Source organism: Eurytemora carolleeae, unplaced genomic scaffold, assembly GCF_000591075.1.
Source record: "Eurytemora carolleeae unplaced genomic scaffold, Eaff_2.0 scaffold1478, whole genome shotgun sequence".
Classification (NCBI taxonomy): domain Eukaryota; kingdom Metazoa; phylum Arthropoda; class Copepoda; order Calanoida; family Temoridae; genus Eurytemora; species Eurytemora carolleeae.
In genome coordinates, this window is record NW_019397389.1 from 60,513 (window position 1) to 75,258 (window position 14,746).

Consider the following 14,746-nt stretch of genomic DNA (forward strand, 5'->3'; position numbering starts at 1 on the left):
GAATTCACGAATACTAGAGACAGGATTGTCTACGGGATTGATCAATCCACCTCAAACCATGAGATCCAGGGTGAATTTGAGAAGTTCGGAATGGTGAGCGATGTTTACGCCTTCGTCACCTTCGACAGGAAGAAGGATGCTGACACTGCAATGGATGCCATGGATGGGCAGACCATTTTGGACAGCAGATCAAGGTGAATGAGGCTAAGCCCCATGAGGATGGTGGTGGCGGCGGTGGATTTAGAGGCGGCGGATATGACAGTGGCCGAGACGGAGGTGGTGGCGTTGGATACTCAGGCGGTGGACGTGGAGGAGGTGGCGGCGGAGGATGTGGAGGTAGTGGACGCAGCGGTGGTGGTGGCGGATACAACGACGGATATTAATTTGTATTTGTCGTTAAACTTCAAGATACTACATTTTAATCAATCATTACCCTTTTCTTTGATATTACCTGTCTCACGATTCGCGGATTCTCTCTCTGATAAAGATAGAGTTCTTGTAACAGAAACTTGGACATGAACTATGAAGCTTTGTAACGAAGCTAAAATCCAGAAATTCTCACTTCATGATCTGTATCTTGTTCAATTCTGATCTCATTTATTGAAATATTCGTTTCTTGGTATTCCTAAGGTTCGCCCATCTATCACTCTTGTTAGAAATACGTATTTCTGTAAATCTGTCACGTGTAAAAGCATTTATAGTTAACGCTGAGATTACCAAAGCTGGCGCTATTGAAATTTTTAAATAAATGTTTTAACCTGAAAAAGTCCTAACTTGAGTCAAAGAGCCGTCTTCTTGTTCTGTTGTTCTTGTTGTACTGTGTGTACGGGTATACAAATATTTGATGCTGATATTAAAGTTGTAAGAAAACCAAGAGAAAAGAAATTAAATAGGATTCCAATTTACTGAATTAGATTCATGATGAGGTTGTTTTTAATCCATCATGAATTAGAAAAGGATCAAACATTAAATTGTTTTCAACACCTTCATCTTCCTCCCCCTGCCATACTTACAAAAAAAAACACCTTTCCCTCATCCATCTACTTTCTTTCCTCCTTCCCTTTATTCATCAGCCTCCCTTCCTCTTTCCTCCTTCCCTTTATTCATCCACCTCTCTTCCTCTTTACTCCTTCCCTTTATTTATCAGCCTCCCTTCCTCTTTCCTCCTTCCCTTTATTCATCAGCCTCCCTTCCTTTTTCCTCCTTCCCTTTATTCATCCATATCCCTTCCTCTTTCCTCCTTCCCTTTATTCATTCGCTTCTCTTCCTCTTTCCACTTTTCAGCATTTGCCTTCCCCCCCCACCACCCCATCATTTCTCAATCCTATTTGTATCCACATTCTCCCTCCCTCCCTCCCTATCCATCTATACTTCATCAAACCATGGCATATTGAAGAGTTAAATAATTCCAAGAATATCAAGAATACAATACATATTGTCTAGAATCTAGGCCAAAATAATTAGGTTTGTAGAAAAGTTTCTTAAGAGGATTTAAAACACTGATTTAGTGTTCCACTTTTACTATTATTCATATATCAGGCATTTCTTGTACGACTTAAATATTTTAAGACATCCCATTGTAGCTGGGGGGATAATTTTATACCTAGAATTTAATATGATATCTTTCTATCTATCTTTCTAACTATCCTAAGAGTACGTATATTAATAAGAACAGCTAGACGGATGTGCCGAGGCGCTACCAGTGTGTTAAAGTGGGTTGGATTATTTTCACTTTAAAAAAAAAGATAGTTTTTTTTTCAAAAATGACGAAAAGAAAAAACCAAAAACGAAGAAGTCGTTTTTAAGTTTTACTTTCAGTTAGACGTTTCGAAAGTTAGGTCGCTTTTGATTTTTCACGATCGTTATAACGATGACCCTTCGTTAACGACCTTTTTTAGACAAAATACATTTTTTGGTCGGAAAACCCTTAGATCAGAAAAACCTTAGGTCAGAAAACATTCAGGTAATTTCTCACGATAAAAAAAAAACATTTAAGACAACATTTATAAACAAATCTTCATGAAAAAAATTTGGATTAATTGTCATTAAAACTCAGATTTATTCACAAAATAATTTTCAAAATAATTTTCAAAAACGATCGTTGTTGAAAAGTTCGAAACGAGTGGTTCGTTAGTTGTGACCAATCGTTTTTTTTCTAAAAACGGTACGATCGTTTTTGGAACAAACAAAAAAGAAAAGAAAACGATCTCTTTTGTGTCTTTTTAAAAAAAACACGAAGAACAACTATTTGTAAAAAGGGGGGAAGGGTATCTGAATTAGCGCAAACATACATGGATCATGAATCTTAGAAAGAAATTATAAAGTTTTGAATCATTTTTAGATAAAGGATGGTATTTTAATGTGCTCCTGCTTTTGTCCTGCAAATTACACTTTTACAAGGGAGTAAGGTCCAGGGTATTGGTTGGATGAATGCGTAAAACAAAACTATACGGAAATATTGTGGTTTATAATTTTAAAAAAGTGTAAAATATTCCCAGGGAACTGGAGCAGTATTATTCATACAATATTCTTTACAAATACACCATTTATTATAACATATATACACATGTTTAAGTATTGTTTCACAGATACAGGGAAACCCACAATGAACGAGACTTCAGAGACGTCTGTTCAAATACTTTTCTCACATCAATGGTTCACTGCAGCAGCACAAGGTTTTATAAACTCATACATGGTGGCACCCAAAAACAATTATCAGTGTTTTTATAACTCATTAATCCATAAAAATGACTTGAAAAAGTGCTCCAGTGTAAAGTTTTTATGTCCCTGAATCCTTTAAAATGACTTGAAAAAGTGCTCCAGTGTAAAGTTTGTATGTCCCTGAATCCTTTGAAATGACTTGAAAAAGTCCTCCAGTGTAAAGTTTTTATGTCCTGAATCCTTTAAAATGACTTGAAAAAGTGCTCCAATGTAAAGTTTTTATGCCCATGAATCCTTTAAATAACTTGAAAAAGTGCTCCAGTGTGAAGTTTTTATGCCCATGAATCCTTTAAATGACTTGAAAAAGTGTTCCAGTGAAAAGTTTTTATGTCCCTGAATCCTTTAAAATGAATTGAAAAAGTGCTCCAGTGTATATTTATAATGTTAGAAGGGGTCGTTTAATAAACATTTTGTCGTTTGATACTTCAGTTTGGCGTACAAGGATGTCGAATGTTCTAAAATTATTCAAATCTATAAGGCAGAGAAAAAAAAATATGGTTAGAAATACAATAGAATAATTTATCAGATTACTATGATGTTTATGTTTCAAACTATTTCTATAAGAGGCCCCAGTTTGATGCCATGCAAAAAATAGACTATTTATGCAACCTCTCTTTTTAGGGTTCTCTTCATAGAGTTCAAGGTTTAGGAATCCGAATACATCTTGAATCACAGAAACCCTAGTGCACATTTTCGAGTCATTTTTGGGGCTTAAAGACGCTTAAAGACCCTGTTATTTGAGCCACTCTGTTATTTATATAATATATATAACCATGTTCTTACTTTAACATTTATAAATTATGTAATTTAAGGTTTTAATTTGTTTAAATACGTATTCAATATGTTTTACAACTTTTTGTTTTTGTAAACGTTATATTATTGAATTTTTTGATATCAGTAATTAAGGATAATAAGTGTTTCTCATGTTCACAGGCGTTCAACTTTATATGTTACTAGCTTGAGAACTCAGCGTTGCCCAGGGTGCTGATAGTTACTCCCCCGTTGACCCGCACTTGGTCGTTCTTACCGGGAAACTAAATTATTATGAGCGTATTTAGAAAGGGGTATAGTACAGTGAGGACCAGAAAGCTGTGTAATAGGAAGACGACATTATATATAAAAGATGAACACATAAGAACATTCTATCACAGATATAACGTCTAGGGATGTGTCTGTTCAACCTTTTGAAATCGGCTCAAAAGATTATATCTCACCATCAAATATAGCAAATCTAGAGAAACTCTATTAGTTCTGTAAACCCAGTGTTAGTTTCAAAGCAATGTGCGAAAATCTATAAACCTTGCATTACTGTCATCATACTACATTTTTAAAAATCGAAAAACACTAAACAGAAACCAAGAGACTCCATTTCTGAAAATCAAGCCTTGCAGTGCAATCATACTACATTTTTATAAAACGAAAAACACTAAACAGAGACCAAAACTCCATTTCTGAAATCCATCTCTGAATAACTAAACTAGACTCATGTTGTTCAGTCTTGTATGGCACCTGTTTTTTGGCAAACCCTGTCAATCATAAAATGCGATATCCAGAGAATAGAGTATTAGTATTAAATTGTAAATTTATATATTGTTGAATGTAATTTTGCTTTAGACAAATATAATAAAATGATAAATGTAAAGCAATACTAAAGGTATTTGATGTTTTTAAATTAAATGATTAAATAGTTTTCAAGTGTCTTTACTAAATTATGTATTAAATGAAGCTGTTTACGCTGCACAATAGCAGTGTCCTATGTTTATTCGACTAATTAAAGTCATAAATTAATTCTGGAAGTCGTCTTCCTATTCCGGAGTGTTTCTGGTTCTCCCTGTAGTACAGTAGAAGGTGTGATAAGAGTACACTTGAGATAATGGTGAAATAGAAGAAATATTTTAATAAAAGGTAGAATTCCTATCCCCCATCCCCTCCCCTTAAAATATTGACCTTGAGAATACGAAAATAGGCGTCTATTCGTCTAGAAGTTACTAGTTTGCGTACCATTTCTGACGCAATGTTTTCCCAGATAATGCGTAACCTTGTCGGCAATGCTTTAAGTTAAACGCAATTCGATAAGTTTTAGGTTTACGTATAAACACAAATTCTAGGATACGCAGTAATATATCGTAGAGAATTAATAATCTTAAATCTGTTTAAATATCTCCGGGCCTATACACATATACAGTAATATCAATATCTGATACTGAGGAATTCAGATATCTGATACTGAGGAATTCAGAATGCTTCTTGCCCATCTTCATTTAGAAATATCTTTTTTAATGCTCTTGAGCTTTTCAGGGCCCTCTGGTTCCCAGTGTTTGAGATCCGGACCCGGAACAATTTGGCTTTCTGGATCCGGATCCTCAAAAATATGCGGATATACCAATCCGGATCCAAGTGACGAATTATCAATCACATAATCGGAATTTATTTTTGCTCACAAGTTTTAAATCAAGGAGGAAAAAGAAGAACTTGACAACATTTTGAAGTAAAATTCAGGAGCTAAAGCCGGATATTTTAAACACCGGATCCGCATCCACAAATGATCTCTTGAAGCACTGCAGTCCAAATTATGTGTGGGACCTCACATGCCCCAAGAAAAAGTTTATGGATGCTCAAAATTACCATAGCTTGTGTGCAAAAAGTTTTTGATTTCTGTTTTATTTGGAAATGCGGAAAACAATTACTTTTTTATTATTGTTATATATTGAACACAGAGAAGATACTCCCAGATAGCGCCACAATTTAAAGTTGAAAAAGAAGATAAAAGAAGAACCTAGTAAATAAGGAAATCAAGAATTCAGACTTAAAAAACGTTTATTGATACATTATTTCACAGAGAGCAGGAAATGCCGGTCATACATTAATAACAGCCTTCAGAGTTGGATACCTAGGGATCCAAGGAGTAGATGAGGATCCGTCCTACTGGACAACGGAGTGAGGGATTGGATTGATGGGATCAGCTTTAATATTAGCTAGGTCTTGAACAGTATACTGTTAAAAATAGCAGAAAAGAAGATGACGCTAAAACCGTAGGGGATGTGTATGTTTCCCCCTATTTCAAATAATTCCCCCTCCCCCAAAGCAATGACTGAAGACATGCTTTAAACAGGGTAACACAGTCCAATTTTACCTTCATCCAATCACTTAAAAAGCTCATATTTTGCCCAGGCAATATAAAAAATATTCACTCCTTCATAAAAGATAAAATATGAAAATTGAAAATAAACAACTTTTTTGGCGTTTGTTTACATTTTTACTTTGCAGTACACTTTGCAGTACACTTTCCTAATCTCTGATCCAGATCTTCGTCAATTTCTCCAACAACACAAATATTGTCTCCACGGACAATATGTAACCCCAGGACAACCTAAATAATATTGTTTATATACTAGCATTTTATTGTTTGAATACAAGTATTTTCTCCAGGACAATATGTAACCCCAGGACAACCTAAATAATATTGTTTATAGACTTGTATTATCTCCAGGACAATATGTAACCCCAGGACAACCTAAACAATATTGTTTATAGACTTGTATTATCTCCAGGACAATATGTAACCCCAGGACAACCTAAACAATATTGTTTATAGACTTGAATTATCTATAGGACAATATGTAACCCCAGGACAACCTTAATAATATTGTTTATAGACTTGTATTATCTCCAGGACAATATAAACCCCAGGATAACCTAAATAATATTGATTATAGACTTGTATTATCTCCAGGACAATATAAACCCCAGGACACCCTTAATCATATTATTTATTGTACTTCATGCATCAAAATTTAACCTAATCATTTAATGAATATTATTCGATTCTTAAATTGATCTAACTTAAAACCATGCTTGTTCTTAAAACTTAATCCTCAACTTGATACCAATATTATGTATCACAGAAATCCTAAATCAATGAGAACTGGATTTGTTACAGATGCCGAATTAAAAAAAAATTTAAACCGCCAAAAACCGGCTCCAATAGAGCGCCGACTCAAATCTCGAAACACTAAATACAATTTAAAGTGGAACCGCGTCTCAAACTTGAGACGGGGATCAAATTACTTGAATTCGGGCTCTGGATTGCTAATCTAGTTATCACCTGCTCGACTCCCTGTGAAGTAGAGTAAACCCGTTCATGAGTCTCATCAAGGATAAGGTTTATCGTCTGATCAAACCCCTTCAAGGTACCTTAACAATTCATTGGTTGAGATTATCATATCCATATATATATAATCTCAGTTTGTCTGTCTGTTTGTTTGTCCAAGCATATCTCAGGAAACCCAGGACCGATTTGCCTCAAAATTTTGATTGAAGAACTCGGGAGAGCCACGGAAATTTCTAAGCTTGGTTTTTAGATTCTATGATGAGTGTTACGACTTTTTGGCGAAAATTTAGTTTCCGGATAAAATTAACTAAGTGCGGGTAAACGGCAGGATTAACTATGAGTAATCTGGGCAGCACTGGGCTCCCGAGCTAGTATTTAGTATCAGTAACAAAAACATTTTAATACATATATATCTTTATCAAAATGTAAAAAGTTCACAGTGAACTAATGCCATGTATACTGTATAGAAACAAATGAAAGCCACGGTAGAATCGATTAGTTCAATTTACCCTCATTATCTACTCTGTAATTATATTGGAAGATTTCTTCAAAATTCGTCTTTTCAGTTCAAACGTTAAAAGGAAAATAATAACTTTTCCCCAAGTGGGGAAAAATTGCATTGTAGGCGAGTATTCATAATGGCTTATTATTAGAGTACAAGTTCTTCTATACATGCCATATAATTTTACAGTAAAACTTTTCTGACATATTCTGTCGTACTTATCAAATTACTTGTGATTATAAATAACTTAAAAAAACTAATTGTTGAAGTAAATAAATGTCAGTTACTAAATAAAAATATACTATCGTTAAAAAACGAAGTTTACCTATGAATATCCTGCCGTCTGCTGTGATCACAGAAACAGGTCTATTGACAAAACTTTCAAGATCGCCGGACATTTTACTGAAAACATAAACAACGTTGCAACAACATGAGCTAAACCTCAGCAAAAAAACAAATTAATGGTACTAAGGGAGGGGTGCAGGGACGCCATGAGCACTGAATAATATTTTTTAAGCTTCTGGATTTGCAGGTAAATAACATGGCGCTAGTCGCTACCCCTATCCTTTAGAATAGATATAGAAGTAATGTAAACACATTTGTGAAAAAATATTTAATTTTTTAATAGTCATGCAATGATTTTGGATATTCAAGAAAACACTGCTTAACTATTTAAAGATTACAAATTTGTTTGAAAAAAGTTGTTTATTACTTCTATAATATCTATATTAAGGTTTAGGGGTAGCGCCAGGTCATTTTAAATACTCATCTGCAAATACGGAGGCTTGGAGACCATTTTGCGGGGCATATGGCGGTCCTGCACCCCCTCCCTCGTGGTACATATTCCACAGGGGTATATATACATCTCAAAACAGATTTCTTCTTTCTTTATGCTGAATATTAACTTTGTGAGGAAAAACAGCAGCAATCGGCAGGAAAATTATTATGAAAAATATATAAACCCCTGAACTTATCACTCAGAAAAAAATTATCACGATAAAGGTAAAAAAATAAAAAGATCAGAGCTGTATCAAGTTTGTGCCCCTTCTTAAAAATAACGGGTTGATATAAAAAAATCAAATTTAATTTCAGTAATGGTTTGTTACAAATCGATTTAACTATTACAGAGTTTAAATTAACGAATCGATCGCTATTTGTTTGAAAAAAAAAACTTTTAATGAGACACAAATTTTAAAATGAATTATTAGAATTATCGCGCATTTATCATAGTCTTTGGCCAAATTTTTTTTTGCCTCGAAATAGACGAACTTGAATAAATTAGTGAGCTCAAGTCTGCAATCTAGAAATTAAGGGATTTCCCGCAATTATTAATATTATTATTGGTAACAAAATAGAACACAAGGAAAAGATTAATTCACAAAGCTCATCTTTTTAAGAAGATATTAACCAGTTTGAGATACTCTATACACTGTACAGAGTGTACAATTTCTAATCTCGAGGTTGGTTTATAAAACCGGTTTTGGTGACGTGATGCTTTAAGGATCTTCTTACAGTGTAAACACATAACAAGAGAGAGAGTGAGAGAGTGAGAGAGAGCCCAGATTGTGAATTGGAAGACGACCTATTTTCCAAACCTCTGTTCACATTTACTGAATCTACGGATCACATCTGAAAATATTAAATCTTAAAATTGTCACTTCATCAAGGAAGGATTAATGGAATTTGACAAGATGTTCAGCTTAATATTTTTTTTGGGGGGGGGAGGAGGAGGTGGATATGTTTAAATTTATCTATCTATCTACCTGTAAACTGATGTATGGATAGACCTATACAAGATTCAATGGAATGTATTTCACTGAGACGAATTTGCCAGGGTAAGAACTCAGCATTACTAAAATAAAGAAGATCAAGGTAAGAACGTAGCATTTTACTAACATCTATAAATATACTTTGCTTGTCTGTTTGTTTGTAACAAAAATAATGGTAGACACCGCTGAACCAATTGGGCCAACATTTTTTGTTGGACCTTACGTGACCCCAGGGAAGGTTTATGAATAGCCGCAGATAGAGCAACAATTTAAAGTTAAATAGAAGCATTGTATACAAATGAGTACAGTACCAAACAGCACTGTAATAACAATGCAGTAAAAAACAGTACGGTAAGTCCAGTACATTACAGTGCAGTACAGTACAGAACAGTACAGTACAGTACTGTACTGTACTGTACAGGTTGTATAAGAAAAGATTACGAACTACTGACCTCTGTAATATTCCTAATCTGACCACGAGACTAGGATCAGGAAGAAGAGGATTTGATTGAAGATTAGAACTAACAAGATCTTCAGTTATATCACAAACTTGGAGCTCTTTCCGTAGAACCATCTCACTCAACCTTCCAGCACACCTAGACATTTCAGTCATTAAAGGGAATGTTGCCAAATTAATACCTAAATCTTCGGGTTTCTAAGGAAACTCGTGGATTTACGAAAAAATCAATCAAATTCGCCGAATTTAAAAATTATCTCGCTTTCAATCATAGCTCCTCTTTCTGGAGAGTCTTAGAGAAGAATAAAAAAATAATATGCAACCAAATCCATTTGTTTTTCTCATACTTTGACGTAGATTCAAAACTGGGAACTAGTAATTTCTGAATAAAAATTATAATCATTGATACCTAATTCTTACTTGATTTGGCAAAGCTTTCAAGGGTACCGATGTTTATCGAGCAATGCCATCTTTGCAGTTTCAATGAAGGGTGACTTGAAATTACACTCACAGTCTCTTTCGTCAGTTTTAATATTTTTCATTACCTAGAGATATCAGGTTTCCCGTCCTGTCTGCAAAGCAACGAGATATTTATTCTTCTCTCCTTTAATCCATCCTCATCTCCTCTCTTCTCCTCCTCCGTCCCACCGTTAATTCTGATCCGTCCGTTCCCGTTCTCATCCGGGTACATAGCTCCGTTACTGTACAGGATAACTGACTGATCCTAGTAATAAGACACTGTGTCACTGTTTGTAAAGGGACTGTAGTCGTATTTGAAGTGAACCTATATGTTGTATAATGTACATGTCTGATTCAAAGCTAAGAATGAAATATCCTAATTATTCTCGCTAAAAATTGATAATCTTAAATTTTGGTTTCCTCTAAAAGTGACTGGTAGACTTATTCTGCAGTGACATAGAAGAACACGGTACACACTTAGACAAGCGTTCGTATCTATCTTCCTCAGTGCTACTCAGATAAAGGTTTTAAAGGTACCGTTGTCAATCGGACATCCCACTTTAATTAGTATTATTTTTTGTGGAAGATCAAGGTCAGATAGAAATTTCTTTTTAAGGCTCTACATTAAGGAAGGTAAAAAATCATTTTGTGAAAAAAACGCATATTTTAAATTAAAACGTTATAATGATTAATAAGTTTTGCGTCTCATTCTCCAAATTATTCCCTTTGATGATATCGCTGAAATTGACAGATTTTTACAAGTTACCTTTTTTCCCTCTCATAATCTGAGTTCGTTTCCCTTATTGTTCATTTGACAGCCCAAATTTTTTTTAAATAATCTTTTTTGTTTGTTTATTTTCTTGTGGCTTTTAACAATTAATTTTTTTTTTATCGATTTTGATGGTTATTATATCGTTTGAACTGACGAGGGTCAACCCAGACCGAAATATATTTTCAATAAATGTGGAACTAACAATGTATATTATAAAGTAAAAACCTGTATATTATGAAGTAAAAACCAGTATATTATAAAGTAAAAACATGTATATTAAAAAGTAAAAAACCTGTATATTATAAAGTAAAAACTGTTAACTGTTCAGTTTAAAGAAATTGTGAATTGTAAATGAGCCCATTTTTAAATATAATTGAGTTCAAAATAACAAATTCCTCACTATATTTCATATTGTATTGTATAAATTGGTACAACATCTCACACAGAAGTATAACCCCTGATAAGTATACAAGCCTTGCACAAGATACCGGTTTTTACTCGGTCAGCTGTGAGAACTGGACTACTGTGGAAGATTCCACCTGATGAGGCTTTAAGGCTTTCAAATCCCCATTTTGCATAAGTGGTGCAGTTATGGGTTCCCTTAATTCCGCTTAAGTCGGAAAGACTTTAACACGAAGGAAAGCATGGAGCTCTTACTGAAATCCCTCATACCCTTCCTCCTCTAAACTTCTTTTTTCTACCTGCTCCACAACTTAATGTCACAAGAACTATTTGGACAGGCCTCAAAACATAGAAACAAGAAACAAGAAGAAAATTGAAAAGGAAAAATGGAAGGGAAATCTATGATGATAGGCTTTACACCATCAAATCATCCGTTGGCAAATAGGGAAAACATTTGAGATGGGGCTAGGATAATTCCCCCCCCCCTCCATTTCTCCCTAAATAGAAGATACAACAGGAATATGTGTTTGAATTATGTGCTGCTGAGTCAGACCTAACACATGTGTAAACAATGCAGAAAAAAAAGAAAGCAGCATCCTTTCAACATAGTGCTTAGTTAGCAGCATGGCAATTGCTATAAATACCCAATTTTTTTTTCAGATGTAGCCAAAATATTTGATGAAAGATGTACGAACTAGAAGAAAAGGAAGAACAAGAAATATTAAAATGTCAATATATTTGCATTTGTTTTCATATAATTATTAAATAATATTGTTAAAATAAAAAATATGTAAAAATTGTAAAAATAATATGCAAAGAAAAAATAAAACAAGAGTTTCACTGTTCTCACTACAGATAGTTTAGGAAAGAATATGAAACCAAATATTTGTTAAGAAAATTNTGTTTTCATATAATTATTAAATAATATTGTTAAAATAAAAAATATGTAAAAAATTGTAAAAATAATATGCAAAGAAAAAATAAAACAAGAGTTTCACTGTTCTCACTACAGATAGTTTAGGAAAGAATATGAAACCAAATATTAGTTAAGAAAATTGATCAATCCCAACCATATTTATTCCAAAACTATGCTTTTTTTGTAACAGTAAATCTAAATAAAATAGTTTACCTAAGCTCCAAACAACAAGACTAGCCATTGCACTGTAATCGATATCATATTCTAAATAAAAATTAAATATCAAAATGCCTGTTCCAGATTTTCTTCTTGTTCTCCAATCACTCTAATTTTAGTTTCTTTAATGAACATCTCACATTATATAAGGAATTTTATTAATCTGTTTCTTTTTGAAGCTTTCTAAAATTTTGTATTACTTTTTTCTGGTTTAGAAGGTCCTAAGCTTACACACATTTTAATTTATTGTTAAAAGTTCATAAGTCTAAAATAGCGATATCTGTACCTTAATTGAACTTTAAATAATGCGTACAAAAATTTTAATTCAGATCCTAGGAAAAAAATTCTATGGATTTTCCTTAAAATAAAAAAATTGTATTTTTGACATACTTTGGCAGTCGTTAAATCCAATCATTAAATTTACTGTCAATGCTAAGTTTGAATATTAATGGGGGTCAAGTAAAGTAATTAATTGATACCTTCCTGAAAGGCCATTGATGATATTGGTATAAGTCTTTAAAACCAAGGCTGACTGTTTGGGTCAGTTTTTTAGATCAATTTTCAAAATACAGAAGAATAAAAACTTTTATGAAGGTATTCAACCGGTTGAGAAGTTGAGACGCATCTTTAAAGAGTGAAGACACATAGAAATAGAATTAAAAGATATTTAATTTTCGGTCTTTCTATCTTTTTTGATAGATTTTTTAACAAGTTCTTAGAATATTTAGGTGCCTGATGCATACCAATAAGGCTCTTAATCCCATAAAGAGACATTGGCGTATTCCATTGGGCCTGATAATATTTCTAGTTGGCGTTACAGGGGGGGTATCTTACCTAGTACTATGAATGCTATATGGTTTGGAATTTTAGATAAACATTCTCTCATCTCAAGCAGTTCATCTAATCGTTTTCCAACTAAATTCAGATTGAATTAAATTATCTAATATAACATTTTTACATTATAGATGAATATATGTAAATTAAAATAATAATAATTTGATGATCTTAAATTTACAATCAATAAACATACAATAAACATATTTATTGGACAGTTTAAAAGTAATTTCAAGCGACCCTCAATGCAAAGATTGCAATCCCCGATTTCTAACTTTACGCTTTTAAAGCTTCGTTAGATTAAAAAAGAATTATATCTCAACGTTTATAATTTTGAAAACCGATTATTTTTTAATGTGGCTCTTTAAAAGATGTGACTTGCGCATTTCTACTGCAGGAATAATATACGAGTTATTATTTTAAAATTAAGATTAATGGCAATACCTTAAACGGGATAAATCAGGAAAAGGTTTCAAAGATACCATTTTTAACCGGGCATTGGTATCTATGCATGAAGGCCAGTGGCATGGGTCACTTGACATTACGCGAACAGACCCTTGAGACATGTTTGTTCTCCTTTTGTTCGATTGAAAAATTTACAGTACTCACCAACTAGGTTTCTAATGATCCTGACTAAGGCCTGCGTGTACAGCTTTAAGTACACGTACAACGAGAAGCTGGTGTGCAGGACCCATAGGATAGAGATTAAACAAGCCTCACTAAAACAACGCTGGATTAAAAAATTTATTTCTAAACTTTATGCATAGATGAAAGGTTCTCCTCTCCTAGACCAGAGACGGGTTAAAAAAAGCTCATGAAAAAGTAATCATATATCTTGAAAGGTGAAGTTATTAAGCTTTGAAAACCGTTGAGCTCAAAATCGTATCTGTTCCCTTCTATTTTAACACATTTTTAGATTACTTTTGTTGGTATTTTTACTCGTTTTTTGTTTAAGCAGAATTAGATTAGTTTCATCAATCCTTCACCATGCTGGTTGTAGTGTGCATACAAAGAAGGTAAAATATGTTTTGGAAACTAGAGAATGAGTTCTTTCAGTTTAATGCATATTTACAAGCCATTTTTGTCTTGAGAGTGCCTGAAAACAAAATTTATTTATTAAGTTGTCAGAAGTTTAGATCAATCTACAAAGAGAACCCAAGTTAGTAATTAGATTTAGGTGATAAAGGTTTAAATAAAAAAAAACTCTATGGTTGAGTTGATAAACTTCATAGTTTGAATGAAAAACTCAATGGTTCCAATGAAAAACTTCATGGTTTTAAGGAAAAGCTCCATGGTTTAGATGATAAACTTCATGTTTAGATGATAAACTTCATGGTTTGAATGATAAACTTATTGTTTGAGTGAAAAACTAAATGGTTCCAATGAAGAACTTCATGGTTAAGGAAAAGCTTCATGGTTTAGATAATGCCATGGTTTGAATGATAAATGAAAAACTCAATGGTTTACATGATATCCTCCATGGTTATAATGATAAATTCCATTGTTTAAACGAAAAATTCAATGGTTTAAATGAAAAACTTAATGGTTTAAATGAAAAAAACTACATAATTTTTTGAATACTAACTC

At 33.2% G+C, this 14,746-nt stretch overlaps 2 protein-coding genes and 1 long non-coding RNA gene across 3 annotated transcripts; all 3 read right to left on the bottom strand.

The window, feature by feature from the left end:
• Window positions 1-5,520: 5,520 nt before the first annotated feature.
• Window positions 5,521-7,765, bottom strand: LOC111714035 (U6 snRNA-associated Sm-like protein LSm8). Its single transcript, XM_023489037.1, has 4 exons — window positions 7,660-7,765; window positions 6,827-6,915; window positions 6,010-6,091; window positions 5,521-5,702 (listed from the first exon to the last, which is right to left on the bottom strand). Exons 1-4 carry the CDS (start codon window positions 7,730-7,732, stop codon window positions 5,644-5,646), a joined length of 303 nt encoding a protein of 100 aa, XP_023344805.1. The 5' UTR covers window positions 7,733-7,765; the 3' UTR covers window positions 5,521-5,643.
• Window positions 7,766-8,655: 890 nt separating this feature from the next.
• Window positions 8,656-10,284, bottom strand: LOC111714034 (dehydrodolichyl diphosphate synthase complex subunit NUS1; the record flags this gene model as incomplete). The annotated part of the gene is given in 4 exon segments (XM_023489036.1): window positions 8,656-8,963; window positions 9,098-9,186; window positions 9,556-9,699; window positions 10,106-10,284. Coding segments are annotated over 4 exon segments (426 nt in total). The 3' UTR covers window positions 8,656-8,916.
• A 2,004-nt stretch (window positions 10,285-12,288) lies between these two features.
• LOC111714036 (uncharacterized) lies at window positions 12,289-13,894 on the bottom strand. Its single transcript, XR_002767865.1, has 3 exons — window positions 13,769-13,894; window positions 13,160-13,240; window positions 12,289-12,373 (listed from the first exon to the last, which is right to left on the bottom strand). It is a non-coding gene; the product is annotated as an uncharacterized LOC111714036 (long non-coding RNA).
• Between the last annotated feature and the right edge of the window lie 852 nt (window positions 13,895-14,746).

Excerpts from the sequence above, each read along its gene's own strand:
- LOC111714035 (XM_023489037.1), bottom strand. The coding sequence starts at position 7,732 with ATGTCCGGCGATCTTGAAAGTTTTGTCAATAGACCTGTTTCTGTGATC. Across the intron at positions 6,092-6,826 it reads CTTCACAGGGAGTCGAGCAG|GTTGTCCTGGGGTTACATAT; the intron begins GTGATAACTAGA and ends AATATTATTTAG. Across the intron at positions 5,703-6,009 it reads AGATCTGGATCAGAGATTAG|ACCTAGCTAATATTAAAGCT; the intron begins GAAAGTGTACTG and ends ATACTGTTCAAG.